The sequence below is a fragment of the Phaethon aethereus genome (assembly GCF_964289735.1).
Source record: "Phaethon aethereus genome assembly, chromosome: 2".
Classification (NCBI taxonomy): domain Eukaryota; kingdom Metazoa; phylum Chordata; class Aves; order Phaethontiformes; family Phaethontidae; genus Phaethon; species Phaethon aethereus.
This window is the reverse complement of record NC_138582.1, coordinates 40,912,163-40,929,162: the sequence shown is the minus strand read 5'-3', so window position 1 is coordinate 40,929,162 and position 17,000 is coordinate 40,912,163. Positions and strand designations below refer to the sequence as shown.

Below are 17,000 nucleotides of genomic sequence, written 5' to 3'. Positions count from 1 at the left end.
AAGAACAACTTCCCTTCCAACAGCTTTTGCAGTAATGCAGTATTAATGACAATCTAAAGAAAGACATTTCTTATTTCATAGGATAGTTGCATTTCTCTCCCTAAGCATACATTAATATAACAACCTAATGTCCTAAAGATTCCAAAATAACGGAAGTTAGCATTTCTAGCTACCTGAGAAACAAAGCATTTGTTATGGATTCATTTATACAAAGATTCATATGGAATGCTAAAATACATAATGCTTACACAAAGGCCCCCCTAGCTTATTACAAAACAGAGTTAAAAACTGGGTAAATGAACTCTATCAGTTGAGTGTACTAACAGAGATTTTAACAAAAAGCTGAGTGAAAAGTAAAATAATTTTAGCTTATTAAATACTGGGAATTGCAGGATGATACGCTACGTGATGTGAGTGGTAGCTTTTACAAATGCAGTGTTCATATCTGAATAATGTCCCTTAAAAAAAAAAATAATCTGTTTTCAGTAAGTATCAACAGATTTTTTTTCATTACCCATACAGAAATAAAGAATGGGGCTCAATGGAAATTAAAAATAATTTCTTCCACTGCCCAACGGAAGACAGAGTGGCTAGTTGCCAATTACTTTTCTGAAAATAAAATGAAGATACCCAGCCTCTCCTACACTAAGGTCCGAAGTGACCTACAAGCACCTTTAAACCACCCAACAGATATTTCTAAAGCTCAGATCCACAAAGGATAACCTACTTCACTCTACATGATACTGCAAAGAGCTAAGAGCTCTTGACCTCTGTAGTGCTCTACAGTAGGAATTAAAGGTGATCATAATCTGAGTTGCTTGTCCATAGACAAAGCTTCTCTTTGAAGAAAGAAAATCAGAATTTTCAAGGTTGTTACGACTCTCTGACCAGTTCCTCCTCCTGATTCATACTGCCCTTTGAAGAACAGATACATGGTGTTTTCCCTGTCTTCCTGTATAAAACTGGAAGATTACTGTATTAATTAGCACAAAAAGGAAAGCTGCACAAGCAGCACAAAGATTAACACAAATGTCTCACTATTGCTGACTAATTTTCAATTTGATACCAACTAACAAAGCAGCCTTTTTCCCTGAGAATCAATCCAAAAAGCAGCCTCTTTCCACTCCTTGTAAACTAGGCCTGTCATCATACTTCCACAGCGAAGTATTCTACCCCATTCACGTTCTGTTCTTTTTTGTATCCTGTTATCTTGACAAGCCAAGATACAAGAGCTAAGCATAAGGTTCTGGACTGCATTATTACAGATGAGTTGTCTCCAAAGACTTAACAGGAGCAGTATCAATCCCTGATATCCAACGCACTATTCAGCTTCTTCGCATAGAAGTTAATCCATTAGGAACATGTAATTGTATTGCAAACGTAAAATTCATTAATCTCTTCAGATGTACATACTGATACATATGGCACTTCCATACTAACAAACTCCAGTTAGTATGGAAGTGCCCTGCAAAGACATACTGGTTTCATTTACAATAATTTCAAGTTTACATGAAAGATTTAATATTAAACCTTTTCCACTTCCAGTGTTCAAGAATGGATACAATACTGTAGAAAGGTTATTCCTGGGCAACCAGAGAAATGCTCTGAAGATAATCTGCAGATGACATTATAAAGTCAGTCCATTCCTTGGCCAGCTCTTCGATGGAGACTTCCTTGCCCCCGTATTCCTGGGGGAGAATGTTGACCGGGAAGTGTTCGGTCAGACTCTGCATGTAGTTATCTCCATGCATATACACCTAAAACAAAATATGGAAAGCATTTACTTGGGTACGAATGCTAGACTACTGAGCAAAAACAGGCAGCAAAAGAACTCGGTGCAAGAGCTGACGCCACCAGCTTGGTTTGACTAAAGAAGTACACTTGTTCGTAATGAGCTTAAACGAAGGGGAACGTACCACGTAAATGAGTTTACCATGGGCACTCAAACCCCGTCCTGCTCAGTATCTGTAGCTTGGTGAAGCATGGACTACAACCTGATAACTACATTTTATGCAGCTGTAGCACAGGAGCTGAAACAAACTACACGCTTGTTCCAGCCTGGTTTAGTGAGACTGACGAAGGTACATGCTACATCCGAACAGCTAAAGTGAGCTAAACCATGGGAAGATTGGGGTTCGGCTTTGTCATGATAGATATCATGTACTTGCTTTTTAGTCCTTTCCAAGAAAAGGACAGTGTTCGGTTCCTGGCCATTACTATCTGGTCCTGCCACATGTATTTAAAAAGAACATTATGTAGTATGTATGTAGGTTCAGACAGGTGCCAAGGAGGACATTCAGAAGAATCTGTACCTCCGTCCTTATGTTTCTGTTACAACTGAAATTAGATCCCGGACTACTACTCCACTTTAACCCTTGTAATGCTGTAGTTTTGGTTCTTCTCTTCATGCTTCATTGTAGCTATTTTGAAGCCTTGTTCATTACTTCCTGTCAGACACTTTTATAAGCCCTCTTATTAACACTTGACAAGAATTTTCTGCAATTACTATTACACAAAGACTACAAGAATATGCACTCAAAAGGTAGCTGGCTGCCTTTTATCTATCACTTCCCCATCAGGAAGTAAGATAATGAGTGAATAATAATTACTCCTATGAAGGTATAAGGAACTGGCCCTTAGAGGGTGTTTTTTTCACCTCATACCTGTAACTCTAAACCAGGAGACAAGCCAACCTGCTTCTGTTCCATTCCATGAACTGGGATATCTGGTTTGTTTTCACTTAGGCTTTTACTGTCCCTCTGCCCCCTTTTCTGCTTTTTGAGTTCTAGCCTGAGATACTCTGAGCTGGATTAGGTGACAGGGGCTTTTTCCACAGGTATTAATGTGAGGGAGGAAGGACCACAGCATCAGGCTGCTGGAACATACTCCCCCCCCCCCCCCCTTTTTTTTTTTTTTGGCCATCTTTTGAGAGTGAGGGACTGCACAAGACTGGCACAAACAATCTTGCCTCTCTCCCGTAACAAAACACATAGTCAGAAAAGGGGACTGCCAAGTAACAGCTAACAGTTGCCAGAAAAATCTGGATCTACTGCCCTGGAGTGCAGTGGCCACTGCAAATGCACAAGATCCATGTGATGAAGCAGGAAGGCTTCAGAGTGGGAATAAAAATAGGCAGGGCTGCTTACTGCGTACCTTAGTCCTGCTGTTAACACTTCACAGTACTTCCTTTTGTGTCAACTGAAACCTCCAATATTCTTCCCATGCTACAATAAACCAGAATTCTTGGCATGCTTTTGCATCCAAATAGAAACAGGGTTTTCAGATTTAAAACTGCAAAACAATTTAAAACAACTAAGGAACTTAAGCCTGACCTATTTTTGAAGCATAAATGCCTCTGCAGGTCTTTCAGAACTAAAAAGTTGTCTTCTACTAATTCTGCACAACTTGGAGCATAACATCACTGTTCAGTGACAATTTCTCACTGTCGTTTATAGGCAGAGTGCTGGGAGATCCAGGACCTATTTCTTCATAGTCTGCAGAAGAATTGCTGCGTGACCTCAAGCAAATTATTTAACATCTCTGTGTCACAGTGGTTTTTATCTTTAGAGTGGTGATAACAGCAACCACTTGCAACTCTCACATTATTGAAAACTGCAAATGCTTTACAATTAGATTCTGGCAGCCTGGATGGCACTAACACACAAAAATGATTTATGCTCTTCAGTGCTCAGGGATATCAGATCCTAAGAAGTACATCAGATTGTCATGTAAGGGTTTTGTGGCAGAAATAAATATTTGTGTGCACTCACCCGTTCCTTTATTTTTTCAGTGAGAAAGGGCTTAATTAGAGCGAAGACTGGGTGGAAGAATAAAGGCTCATTAATCAAGTGGATACCTCGAACTTTTAGTGGAAAGGAATCCTGTCAACATACATGAAAAACACCATAAGAAAAAGAAAATATTATTGAAAAGATTCTATTGCTAAGGACAAGTCTGTGAAAACTATCTAGTACATAGGTCAGAGTACTCCTCCTGACCTTGCCAATTCCTGCACTTCACAGCCTTCTTCATTCACACTGCCTCAACAACACTTAGAAAAATCACATCTTGTTCCTCCCATTAGAAGGGAAAAAAAAATTAAAAAAAAAAAAAAATCAGTATGAGGAGAGGCTCACTATTAAGAAAACCAACAAACTAAGCTTGTGCTCAGCCTTTCCTCAGAGGTATCATTCTTCACAACAGAGATCCTGCTGCTAATTTACCAAAAAGCTATCTAGCCATGTGCTTTCATTGTCAATTCACAGCCTGAAGGATAATATCTAAATATAATTCATTGAAGCTACTAACTTGAAGTTAAATAAACCATAAATATAATTTAGAGACAAGCCTTGAAATTACTGGGAATTTGCCCAAGCCAGAAGTTCAGCTTCACAACAAGATTACTGTCATAATGAAAATTAAAATTGTATCTGCTATGCAGCATTTAGAACATGAAATACTTATACTTGCATTCAAGGTTCATTTAGAAGTCCCAGACCTTTGAAAGTTAAAAGAAAATATGGCAATGCTAAAAGACAGCATTATGCAATGGGCAAAGTATAGCTTCCATTCGTATCCCACCTGATACTACCTCTGCAACCAGAGGTTTTCTGCTTATAAAAATGGTACTCCCCACAACTATTTCTCCCCACTAGTACAGTAGCTCTTCTCACATTATTTCATGCACTCTTCTTCCGATAAAAAAAACCCAAACCCCACACATTTCTTAAGTGCAACTCCTTTTAGATTTTTAATGTATGATGAAGACCTCAAAACTGTCAGATTACAGGTGTGCTGCGTATTGTTATGTGTTATCATATACTTAAAGTCTACTATCGTTTTTTTCACAATACAATTTGGTTTTGCTTGGGGTAACAGATTTTTCAAGATGATGCCACTTAGTAATCTTACTATGCTTTGCATTCCTGAGTACATATTTCCTTTCTATTAACTTCTGTTTCTTTATACAGGATAGTAATTTGCAAGACATATATCTTAAGGAAAACCTAAGAGTTGACACTAAGGTTCCTTAATTTTTACTTATAAGCATACTGAACAACACTAAGACAATGTCTGGGTGAAATACATGAACCCAGTTAAAGTGATGAAAGGAATCTGAAAAAACGAGTTAAATTTATTTCTCTTCTTAGAAAAGAACACTGGAAACACACAGATTTTTTTTTTTTATGTCTTTTTTCCCATAGCTATAATAAACATTTGGAAGCTTGAAAACTATGCAACAAATCTGAAATACGTCAAGATGGAAATATCACATTCAAAGAATTCCCTGGTTTGAAATTGTCATGGTTCGGCCCCAGCCAGCAATTAAACACCAACAGTGGCTCACTCACTGCCCCCACCGCCAGTGCAACAGGGGAGAGAATCAGGAAAAACTCGTGGGTTGAGATAAAAATGGTTTAATAGGACAGCAAGAGAGGAGGAAACAACGATAACAATAACAATAATAATACTGACAAAGGAATGTATAAGAACAAGTGATGCCCAATACCACACTGTGATCAATAGCCCATCCCTGAGCAGCAATTCCCACCCGCTGGCCAACTCCAGTTTATGTTCTGGGCATGACGTTATATGGTATGGAATATCCCTTTGGCCAGGCTGGGTCAGCTGTCCCGGCCGTGCCCCTCCCGGCTTCCTGCACACCTCCTCGCTGGCAGAGCGTGAGAATCTGAAAAGTTCTTGACTTAGTACAAGCACTACAACCAGCCACAACTAAAACTTTAGCATGCTATCAACGTTATTCTCACACCAACTCCAAAGCACAGAAGTACACCAGGGAAGAAAAACCAACTATCCCAGCTGAACCAGGACAGAAATAATGGATTGAAAGCTTTAGATGTAATTGCAAATCCTATTCAACCTCCTTTCTGCTCTATTTCAAGAGTAAAAAATTACTAGCAACTTATTTACTACCTCAGAAATCAGCTGAAACACGCTCACACATCCTGTTCTCATGAGATCTGGCCCAAGATCATATGAACATCAAGAGTGCTTATTCTAGATGTGAAAAGTTGGGAGTACCTGCTGGTTTCACTCAAGTTTTACAGTAGATACCAAAAAGGAAGAACAGCTGAAGTTCCAATGATACTAGTTCAATGACTAAGCTTTGATTGAACCTCAGATATGAACCTTACCAAATGAGAGCAAGAGATTATCTCCCTGGCTCATTTCCACATCACAGGCTAACAGCTTTATTACCATTGGTTTTCAACCTTACTTCCAGAAAATGGGATTATAGGACTACACTGTAGCTTGCCTGTCAATTGTCTGACCTGTCCATTTTTCCTTTTGTTCATTTTTTGGTTGGGGTTTTTTTCCCTTTTTTTTTTTCCGCTCAAATCCATTGGCAAATTTCAACCAAATTTGACACAAGGAACAAGTCTTAAAGACAGTAAAGTCCCTACAAGTTTTGTGAAAAATAGGAGGTGAGGTAGCAGTGAGCTGCACAAAATAATTCTCATGTTGGGGGGCAAAAATCAAGCAGAACATAAACATTGTACATTCTGTTGGTAGCAGAAGGGTGGTCACATAGCATCATTCATACTGGTATAAGTTAGTACTGCCTTGCTTTTAAGTCTTAGCCATGCTATTTTTCATCTTCTCTGAGTCTCAAGGAAAAAAAAGCTTTGAATGTTGAGTTAATGCACAAAAGAATGGAAGAGAGGAGATGAAATGGGGTACAAACACAGATCCTTACAAAAGTGGGCTTTATCTGCTCTTACACTCATGAAATTCTTGTGTTGTAACAGGTTAGTGGAGTTCTTACAAAAGATCAGAGGTTCTTGCTATACAAGAACATTAACTCAAATTAAGCACAACCTATGCCTGAGCTATCTGACTTTTAATGGATTTAAGATTTTGTTCTTTCAAGCTGCATAGACTTGTTTACAAGGTCTAAGGAAGGAAAATTTACCACAGTTGAAAAATTTAACAACAGATGAAAAATTGGGAGTTACAGCAATGAAGAAGCACAAAGCAGTACGTCACACTTACTGTGAGCACAGCAGCAATTTTCTTGGCCACTGCTGGACTGATTTGAAATGCATGAGCAAATCGCCATCCTTGGAGATCAAAGATAGCCTTGACTCCATTCCGCTGAGTCTCAATCTCCTTTACAATGAGTTCAGATGTGATGAGACTTACACGAAACACATCGTATGCTGTAAATAACTTGGGATCCCATTGTCCTGAAGAGTAAATAGATTACACTGCATTACCACGAGGACACCACATACACCTGTACTTTTGCTTGCTACTGCTTCTAATGCGCTTCTCGGGAACAAGAAGTAACCAGCAATATCAAAGGTCCTGAAATAAACAGATTTGCCAGTACGGAAGTTATTTTGTGTGCCTGCTCTGTCACTCGTCTTTTAAACTCTTTTTGTGGATAGTACCACCTAACGGTAGATGATTATAGATGACACCTAATGTAGTATGTTCCACCTATGCCCGTAGCCTCCAGTACAAGATTTTGACAGGAACAGCTTAATTCAGTAACAGTCACGCTAGCAGAACCTAGAGATCATCAGTCCAATAGATTAATTTATTTTTTCTTCAGTACAGTAATTCTGCCAAGATTCAGTGAATCCCACTTGTTTTGCTGAGGCCTGAGGAAAGAATTGCACGGGATCAGCGTTACCCCTAGATCAAAGCTTCAGAAAGCATAACTTTCTACTAGACTGGCTGATAAGAAAACAATACTTTGAAAGCTGTCAAAAATAATGTCTCTGTCCAAAACAAACACAAAGAAATATGGTTAACGTGATCATTTAACTACACCTCTTCTTAAAAGATTTTTTGAAGTGCATCAAACGAACCAAGGATCTTCAGAGTGTTGTTGACAGGGCTCTTTGGCTACATGCGAAGAGTAAAAACCCAGTGAACTTCTCATCCACGTCTAAACTGAAAGTTGGTACATGATCAGTTGTACACCGTTTTGTATCTGCACCAGCACCACAGTCTTAGCACATGGCTTTGAAAATTTGCATAGAAACAAATAATTGTTGGAACACTCAGACCCAAATAACCACATATTCTTCAAAGTTGTAGGCTTTTAACTTCAAGACTCCTTTTGATACAGACAAGAATTCCACTAAAAAGAAAGTAAGCTCTGCATAAAAGATTGTACAGGTTTAGCCATACCAGTATATAAGTCAAATGATGTAACTGTTACAGCTCAATAAACTCACCTTTATATTAATGTAAAGGTATTTCTAACAGGGAATATAAACATGTTACCTTTCTAGTTATGACATTCTGGTATTATCTAATTTTATCAAACCCTGGTGTTGTACCCATAAATACTTTTATTTTGCTGCCGAAATTGTGATAATTAAAAAAAACACAAAACAACGCAGCAAAAAAAAAAAAAAAACAACCACCAACACAAAACAAAAACATCAGTGTCAGAGCCAGGTGTGAAAGAGGTCCAAGCAATTTTGTCACTCACCAATTCTGTATATTAGAACTTTGCTTCCATGTGGGTCCCTTGATCTCAGGACTCCATGATAGCCAGCATGCAAAAGACCAAGAACAGAAGATGGCTGTAAATCTGCACTTATTTCTGGGCATTCAATTCTCCACTTCTGGTAATTCTTCAATAACTGGAAAAAATATAAATGTGGATGTCAGATAAGCATCAGGTATTGCATGAAAAACACAGTTAAAAATATGTTTTCAACATGTGGTCACAGTCAGGTTTAATTCATTAAATTAGCTATATTTTAATTGCATATTTTAAGCAAATCGCACCTAGAGCAGAAGGTTGCTACGCTGGATCAACTGAGTGAGTTGTTACTATGAATTTAGAACTCTGTCAAATTATTAATGGACTGCAGTTGTAATTTTCTGTCAGAAAATAAAATTGGAATATGTAGAAAAAGCCTGTAGTTTCTATGTAAAATACATATAAATCCCAGGTTTTTTACTCAGGTTACCTTTAGGGTTATTCAGTTTGATACTGCATCAGATTCATTCGGGACTTTTTTAATTTAGATGTGCAAAATTTTACAGAGAAATACTCTGCTTCACTCCCTCCTCCTACCACAAAGCATAGGCCCATTTTGTACACACAGTCATTAATAATTTTCACTTACTATTTGAAACGGGTATGATCATCAGCATATCCAAATAACATTTTCAAAGTCCCTCCTACCTGTCTGAAACAGAAGAATATAATAATGTAGTGGGTCCATTACCCATGAGACAATTTCCGACCCCCAGAGTGGAAATAACAAGAACCTCTTTTGCTAAAACAGAGGTCCTGTCTGCTGTCGGGGACATGATCACCCTGGTTCCTAAGGCTGGAAGGCAGCATCATAAAATAGCATGTCTAAGGCACTGGAAGGGCTCTGTGTTGGAAGGTGATGCCCTAACTCTAAGGAAGGGTCAGTTAAAGGTGTTCCTTTGTGAGGTACCATCCACATAGAGGAATTACAGATGATACTGTGAATGGTCACCTTAGGGATGGATCATGAAAAATTAAGCTGGTGATGCAATAGTTCTAATTTCCAAATCTAATTACTGTTTCTCTTTTAATATTGATTAAGTGGTGGTGGAGAAAATGAACTGCTATGCCCTGCAACTAAAATTTAAGATGTTTTGCATAGGTAAATGGGAAGTTATGCAAGACTATCTACTAAAAAGCTTCCTCTCAATTCATCAACTACATCCTGCCTCTGCTGGAGAGTCAAGTTCTCTAGGACAGGGTTTGGAAGGTACAGGGATACCTCTGGCAAGTAATTCAGATTTTGTATTAAAATTTCCCGAACAGCTACAGTTTAGACTTCTAATCCATGACTTTCAAAGGAGCTAAGAGAATCAGAAGTTTTCAGTACCTCATTTCACAAAAAAATGAAACATAGGTTTAAATCTTAAAGGTAGAAGGCACAGGCTAGTCTTTCAACTTGTTACTATATTTCATCAATCAGAAAATAACCACCTGATCTTCAGCGGTTTCGCAAATTAAATGTATTCACCACAATGAAAGCATCAACCAACAGCGTTTTAGTTTATGTTAATACAAATTAACAGAAACAATTTTTATTCATTTCTTAATTACTCCACATTTTGCAAGAGAAGCATTAAAGTTAAAAGAACTGTCAGCTCCAACTAATAAAACACAACCTTGTATAAATTACAAATTTCTTGTATCTATGCAAGGATCACTTTCTTCACCATCTTCATAGACAGAATGGTCAGAAGTAACCTCAGCGGACACTGAATCCACCCCTTGGAAACATCACAGCATCAGCTACGCTGATGCTTACCTACACGCTCTTAAGAGTGACACCTGAGACTCACCCATATCATGCTTATGTTAGATAATTAGTCTTATTTCTTACCCTTCCTTCTACTTTCAAGTTTCTTGTATTGTCTTACATAAAGCATATACTTTTTCTTCAAGTTAAGGCTTTTCTTCTCAGATTAAGGTCTTTAATTATTTTGAAGGTGTCTCAAATGAATTGTCATGAGGACACCATTTATAAGGCACTACTGTTTGTCAGCAGAATCTCCTGACAAAAAGATGATATACTGATCAGAAATAATCTATATCCTTCATGGAAACAGCACCTATAAATATGTATTTATAGGTACAAAAACGATAAAGTTCATCTGCCACATTGGAATCTCATTTGATTTGGCAATGAGAAAGTTGATAAAAGCCTCATCCTAAACCATACACTGTAGAAAGAAACATTCAGCCATTGGGAGAATTTTACTGGAAGCCTTTTGACTGCATTAAATCAGTTCATCTAGGCCAACCGAAAACCAAACAAAACAGGGCTGGCAGGGACACACACACGTAACAAAATAGGGAAAATAAGTTAATTTGTGGAATAGAAACTCTTACGATTTCAAAAATACGCCTGATTAGGTACTCTGATTATCTCACTGTTAGTACTTGAGTCTCTCCAAAGGGCACTGTTTGAGCAATCGTAACCACTTTGTGCCAGCCAGACAGCACTGTCAACATATTACGTTCTTTTCCTCTGTCTTTCTAATACAGACACTTACACAGCAGAAAAATACAAAACCACCCTCAAAACAACTATGTAAACATCTGTAGCTTTATTGTTTCTCCCTTTTCTTCTAAAATCAGCTGTACCACAACTTAATGAACCTAATTAACAATTACATAAATATTTTAAACAGCTCTTTGAAGAGCTGCCTGCTAAAACCAAGAGGAGAATAAAAATGATACATTCACTCAACCCCCTAAATAATCCCATGTATAGTTAGTTTCTCGGAAAATGTAAATATTCATGAAAACAAGTTGGAAGCAGCAAAGGTTTAAGTTCTGGACCTTGGAAGAAAAGAAATGGTGTTCACGGCTTGTGATGCACTCAAGATCCTTACAGAAGACATGATTTTACCCACTGGCAAGTCCATTAAGCAGTAAATACATGGTTGGAATGCCTCTGACACCTTCCATGACGTGGGCAAGTGGTACATCTTTTTACATAGACACGTAACGTGGCACCAAACATACCTCCCTTGCCCAGAAAGCCACAAAGTGCTCAAGTGTTCTCAGATTTTGAAAACCATCTGTTCTAGTTACCTGAAATAATTTAGAGCTGAAGGTTAGCATTGGATAACCTTCCACAGCATCTGCAGCTAGTTTTTGGACATATTCTGTAAGTTTTTACTATGTGAACAATCCCTTTCTTAGCAGCTGGACATACTTAAATCACACACAGCTACTTAGATGAATAATCCTTAAACATATAAAGGAGTTAAAAAACTAGTAGTGGGTACTTACAGTTTTACTTTATTTTGAAAATTTCTAGTTTAACATTGTTTAAACATAGAAATTCACATGGAATACTATGAAAATATTTTTTACAGTAAAGACAGCAAAGAAAAACATAAATATAAATAATGTCTGGATGCAGACAATGAAGCAACCTAGTATCAGGAAATACAGAAGCATTCATTACTTTGTATAAAAAAAAAAGGCTCATGCACTTACAACACAAGGAAACATCTCAATGTATAATTATCTGTGTTTACAAACTGAATAACCTACTTAGCATCTGCTCAGCATCTGAAAATAGACGCAAGATAACTTGATAAATTGAGAAAGCTGGATGAAAAACTCCAGTGTCTGGAGTCAAGCATTAATTAAGAGGGTTTTTTCCTGAGGTCCGTTGAGGATAATTCCAGATTTCTCAACAGAGATGATAAAGTTACTGATTAATCCAAGATTCATGTGCTACAAAACAAAGAAAAGTGAACTTACTGCTTTACTTAGAAATAAAAGAAAGAAAAACAATATGCTTGTTATAGAAACCAATGTATTTGTATATGTAAATTAATTATTTTTTCTTGATTAATAACTATTTATTCATATTAAGGATGCTAGACAGCCTCTGCTGTGTCAGCAGTTTTACCAGCGCACACAATGTTTAGGGGAAAAAAAAATGTTTTCTGTTAATAATCTGTACAGGAGAAACCAACAGCTTAAACTTTAGATTAGAAACACATGCTGACATATATATACACGCACACATTTGTGTGTATGTATATTTTTTTTTAATATATATCTGTATATAGCCACACACAGAATTTAAACATATGGTATATACAGACCAAGATTTTAAAATATTTTTATAGAGGCATAGAACTTTCCCAATTCCACACGCATTACCTCTTTGCCACTTGGGAACAGATTGGCACACGCGTAAATTGAGATATTTGGCTTAGCACAAAGGGAAGACTGGCTGACCAATCTGTGTTTCCTCAACAATCAGGCCAGAGAGCCTAGGAGGCCTCTTCCATCCTTTTTGAGGAATCCCTCTCTGTTGATGGAAGAAAAGTAGCCAAGTAGCTGATTTAAACTTGGTATTTACATTTGAATGCTGTGAAGATCCTCAGCAATAATGCCCGAGACTCAGCAGTATGTTTGACACGATGGAAAACAATCCTTCTTGTACATTATAGCTATTTTAAGCACTTATTTGCAGTACAACACACCAGGAACTTTTGATTCCTCCATAAGTCAAATGCAGAGCAAAGACAGTCTGGCTACATACCTTTGTGTCAACCAGAACTCCTAAAAGGACCCCAGATATTTAGACAATTTTGAGTGCCATAAAAACAAAGCTTACAAAAGTCTAAGTGGTATGTTATGAAAACATCTCTCAGCATAGAGTTTCAATGTTGCATTTTTACTGAATTTAAAGATTTTCATTCTTTTCCCCAGACTATAATCTATTTCAAGTATAAAAAGACAGCATCCCCAAGCCCCTAAGAATTAGCCTTAGACAAGAGTTGTGGGATGTAATGCAAGGACATAAAATGCACTAAGCAAAAAGATTTATGGAGGAAAGGAAATGCTAATCCTCCAGATTTCATGTATCACTACTGAATCTGAGTGACAGGGATTTTGATCACAATAATGAAGTCAGACATACACACATAGCTGGTACATTAAAAAAGGGATATATAAACCCATAATGGAGACTCATGGCCCTACTTCTCAGTTTACAGCATATATAGTAGGCAGGTGTTGTATCTGTACTAATTAATGAGCAAACAACATGCTCAGCTTAGGCAAGAATTTATATCCAGACTGAAGTTTTTTGCAGCATCAGCATCTCGTCCATTCCTGTATCTCTAACAGGGATTACAAAAGCACAGAAGATGCTGTAATGATATAACACGGTTCATTTCTGGTAAGTACGGAAACTTTGCCTAGAAGTTTCACAGGACAAGAAAATTTCTTATTTATGTACTGAAGGTGTGTTGTGTTGTTTGACAGTTGTTGTTAGCCTGTGTCAAAGGACTTTCTGTTCATTCCTAGAGACAAATCTCTGCCAGTATTTCATGTAGACTGACTTAACACTTTCTTACCAATAACATTCAAACATTTGAAATCCTTTCCTGGAAGCTACCTGCTAACTTCATCTCTTCTTCTGGAGCCTGTACTTAAGTGGTTTGCATTCATGCATACATCTCCAGCCACTTTCTAAGGTAAGGCATTGGGCCAAGTATAATCCTTCCTGAAATGCAAAAAGCAGAAAAAGAAAAGAATTCTCTCCTAACTTGAGAACAGTCTGTTACTGAGCTTAATTGAATAACCATTGGCTTCAAAAAATACAGACTGTTTTAGCTCTTCTTCAAGTTCTTCAATTCCAGCTACCAGTTTCAGTGGTAGATTTTCTTCTAGCATGACGATATATCAATAGATCAGTACCTAAAAGCAAGTCTGGAATTGCCAGTGGAAAAATGTAAAAGCTGTTGGAATGAGTCATCACAAAAGAGTCAGAAATTGAACGTCTTGCCACAATCTACCTGATTATACTTTTCTGAAGCATTTCCAAATGTTGATAAACTGAAATCAGATAAATCTGTGTCAAATTTTAACCAGGGATGCTTCAATAAACAGTCTGGTCAGTTGTCAGACTCTTGATTCACATTTAAGGCTAAGTATAAATGCTTGACAAGACCTTGAAGACCTTTGGTTATAAGCACTGAAAGAGCCACAAACTTTGATTATCCCTTAGCTGCCCTACAAAAACTATGCAGTAGTACACAGGAGCCCAGTGGGCAAAAAGGGACTGTATCAGCCTGAATTCCAAACTGAAAGGCAACATCTAACCAGGACAGGAGGGAGCAGCCACTGTCTGGGCTGATGGCAGGAGGGCTCTGTCTAGGATGAAGTACTAACATAACCTCTGCATGAGGTCATACTTGGGTTAGACGAATATACATCTTATGACCACCACAGATTTTTGCACAATAATATACCAATTGCAGATAAACACACTCCTCAGGAGAGGGGAAAAAAAAAAAAAAAGTGCTTCTTTCTTCTTCCCATGCTGTAAGAGAAGTAATCAGTGTCAGCTGGTATGTGGAAGATTAAGTACAAGTAGCAGCAGCACTGGGAGACTTGAAATTCTAGATGGAAAGATTAAATGAAGGTGGTTTTTGAACAGCAGAATCTCTTAATTCAAAGAAGGGTCCAAACAAGAATTTAAAAACTTAACAGCCTTGTGGAGACAGAAATTCTAAAGAAATTCTAAAGAGACTTAACTTTTCCAAAGCACAGCCCCAGCCCTAGAAGGCTGATTCTCACGAAGAGTACAGAAAATTTGCTACTTCGTAGACTCCATCTCTAAACCTAGCCTGGATTCCATGCTCTTGAAGATTAGTCCCACCTACAACACGTCTCATAATTAATCACAAGAAAGCACAGAAACGTATGGGCCAAATTCTGAAATGCCACTGTCCTGTCTACAAGATTATGAATAACAACCAATTGCAATGCAATTAGGACTGGATATTTAAAAGTGCATATTGTCTTCATTAAGCCCTACTTTTTGTAACCAAAAAATATTGGAAAACAAAATGGCTTTTGCTGGGAAAGAAAAAAAGGCACAGTCCTACAATTGTTAGTCCACAGCTCTGATTTAAACAATCTCATGAACTTCAAGCAAAAGTAAGATCCATAAATATCCAAAGGAATCTGAGTTGACTTGCTCATTCTTCTGCTGAGGAGAAAAGGTTTAAAGCTGTGACACAAATCTCATGAGCCAAATGAAAAGAACACAAAATACAATTTTTAAAGCTATTCATGCTTAAGGACTTAATTCCATTTCTCACATTCTTTTTTAGCTACCCTGATCCTGCAATATAGCCATACGCAAACAATCGTCTCTTATGGTGACTAAACCTGGAAAATCTATGGTACAGAGAAGTCAGAAACTAAAAGGTGAGGTCTGTTGGGCAATGCTATGTCATCAACATCAAATGCCACTGAGACACAGCTTCCAGTTGGCACAAGTGAATAAATGCTTTTGCCCTGGGAAGATTTGGAAATACTTTCTGTTCAGAAGGGTTAGTGGTTGTCACTCTTTCTGTAAAAAAAGAAACAATAACAATTTGTACCTTTGGATATTAAAAATAGGCATGTGCTGTCTGTATGGCAAAGAGCCATACAAACAGCCAGGAAAGCACCGAAATTTACCACAGCCTGAAAGGAGTGTTGTAAGCTACTAAACTCGAAGAGAAAAGAGGTTTTTACTCATAGCTTTATGTTAGAGTAATTATAAATCTGTGGTGGAACTAGTAACAACTAGTAACCTGAGCCCGATACGCATGGTAAGGATGTCCTTTTAAAGGATACTGCTTCCCCATCAGACTTGTGACCTTACTACCCGTACCGTAACCTCTACATGACGTGACCGTACCACACTTACCATAACCTCTACGTTACCTCAGCGAGACTGCACAGAGGCAACGATCCCTCCCGTTTATACGGCGCCACGCTAAAGATACGCGTGACAAGCGATTAGTTACACTCCGAAACTCCCTGCTTAGCCTTGGCCAACGCAGGCGGCGCGGCTCGCCCACCCGACACGCGGGTTGGGACGCCCCCGGGCCGGGCCGGGCCGGGCCGGGCCGGGCTGTCCGACAGCCGCGGCAGGAGCTCTGCACACAGAGGCAGGGGCTGCCACCCGCTCCTCGCTCCCGGCGGACGGCGGGGGCCCACCGGCGGCGGCGGCGTCCGCTCCCCCCAGCCCTCCTTACCCTCCAGGCCAGGTCCAGGTGGAAGTCTCGGGCGCGCAGGAACCTCACCAGAAAGGAGTCGGCGAGAGGCTGCGGCCAGCGCTGGCCGGGCTCTGCCTCCGCCCGCTGCCGCAGCTCGGCGACGGCGCTGCGCACCCGCGACGAGTGGTCGGGCAGGTCGTTGAGGCGCCCCGAGCCCGGCGACCCCCGCGACATCCCGCCGGCTCTGAGGCGACGGCCGCGCTCAGCCCCGCCGCCTCGCTGGTCCCATTGGAAGCCGAGCCGCGGAGGAGCCCTGCCGGGCTGCCTCCGCCCCCCGCGGGGCTTGGCTTAACCCCTGAGCACTCTCCGGGGCCGCGTCCCAGCCGGCCCGCCTGCGGCGGTTACTCTTTTGGTGTTTTTTATGGACTTCACCAGTTTTTAGAATTTTACTCTTTAAGCCCATCCCTTCTTCTTCGTTTGTAGCT

The 17,000-nt window shown here is 39.2% G+C and overlaps 1 protein-coding gene across 1 annotated transcript; it reads right to left on the bottom strand.

Annotated features, from left to right (window-relative positions):
• Positions 1-1,577: 1,577 nt before the first annotated feature.
• TTPA (alpha tocopherol transfer protein) lies at positions 1,578-16,749 on the bottom strand (the record flags this gene model as incomplete). The annotated part of the gene is made up of 5 exons (XM_082015433.1): positions 1,578-1,757; positions 3,771-3,881; positions 7,015-7,208; positions 8,471-8,624; positions 16,555-16,749. 5 exons carry the CDS (start codon positions 16,747-16,749, stop codon positions 1,578-1,580), a joined length of 834 nt encoding a protein of 277 aa, XP_081871559.1.
• Between the last annotated feature and the right edge of the window lie 251 nt (positions 16,750-17,000).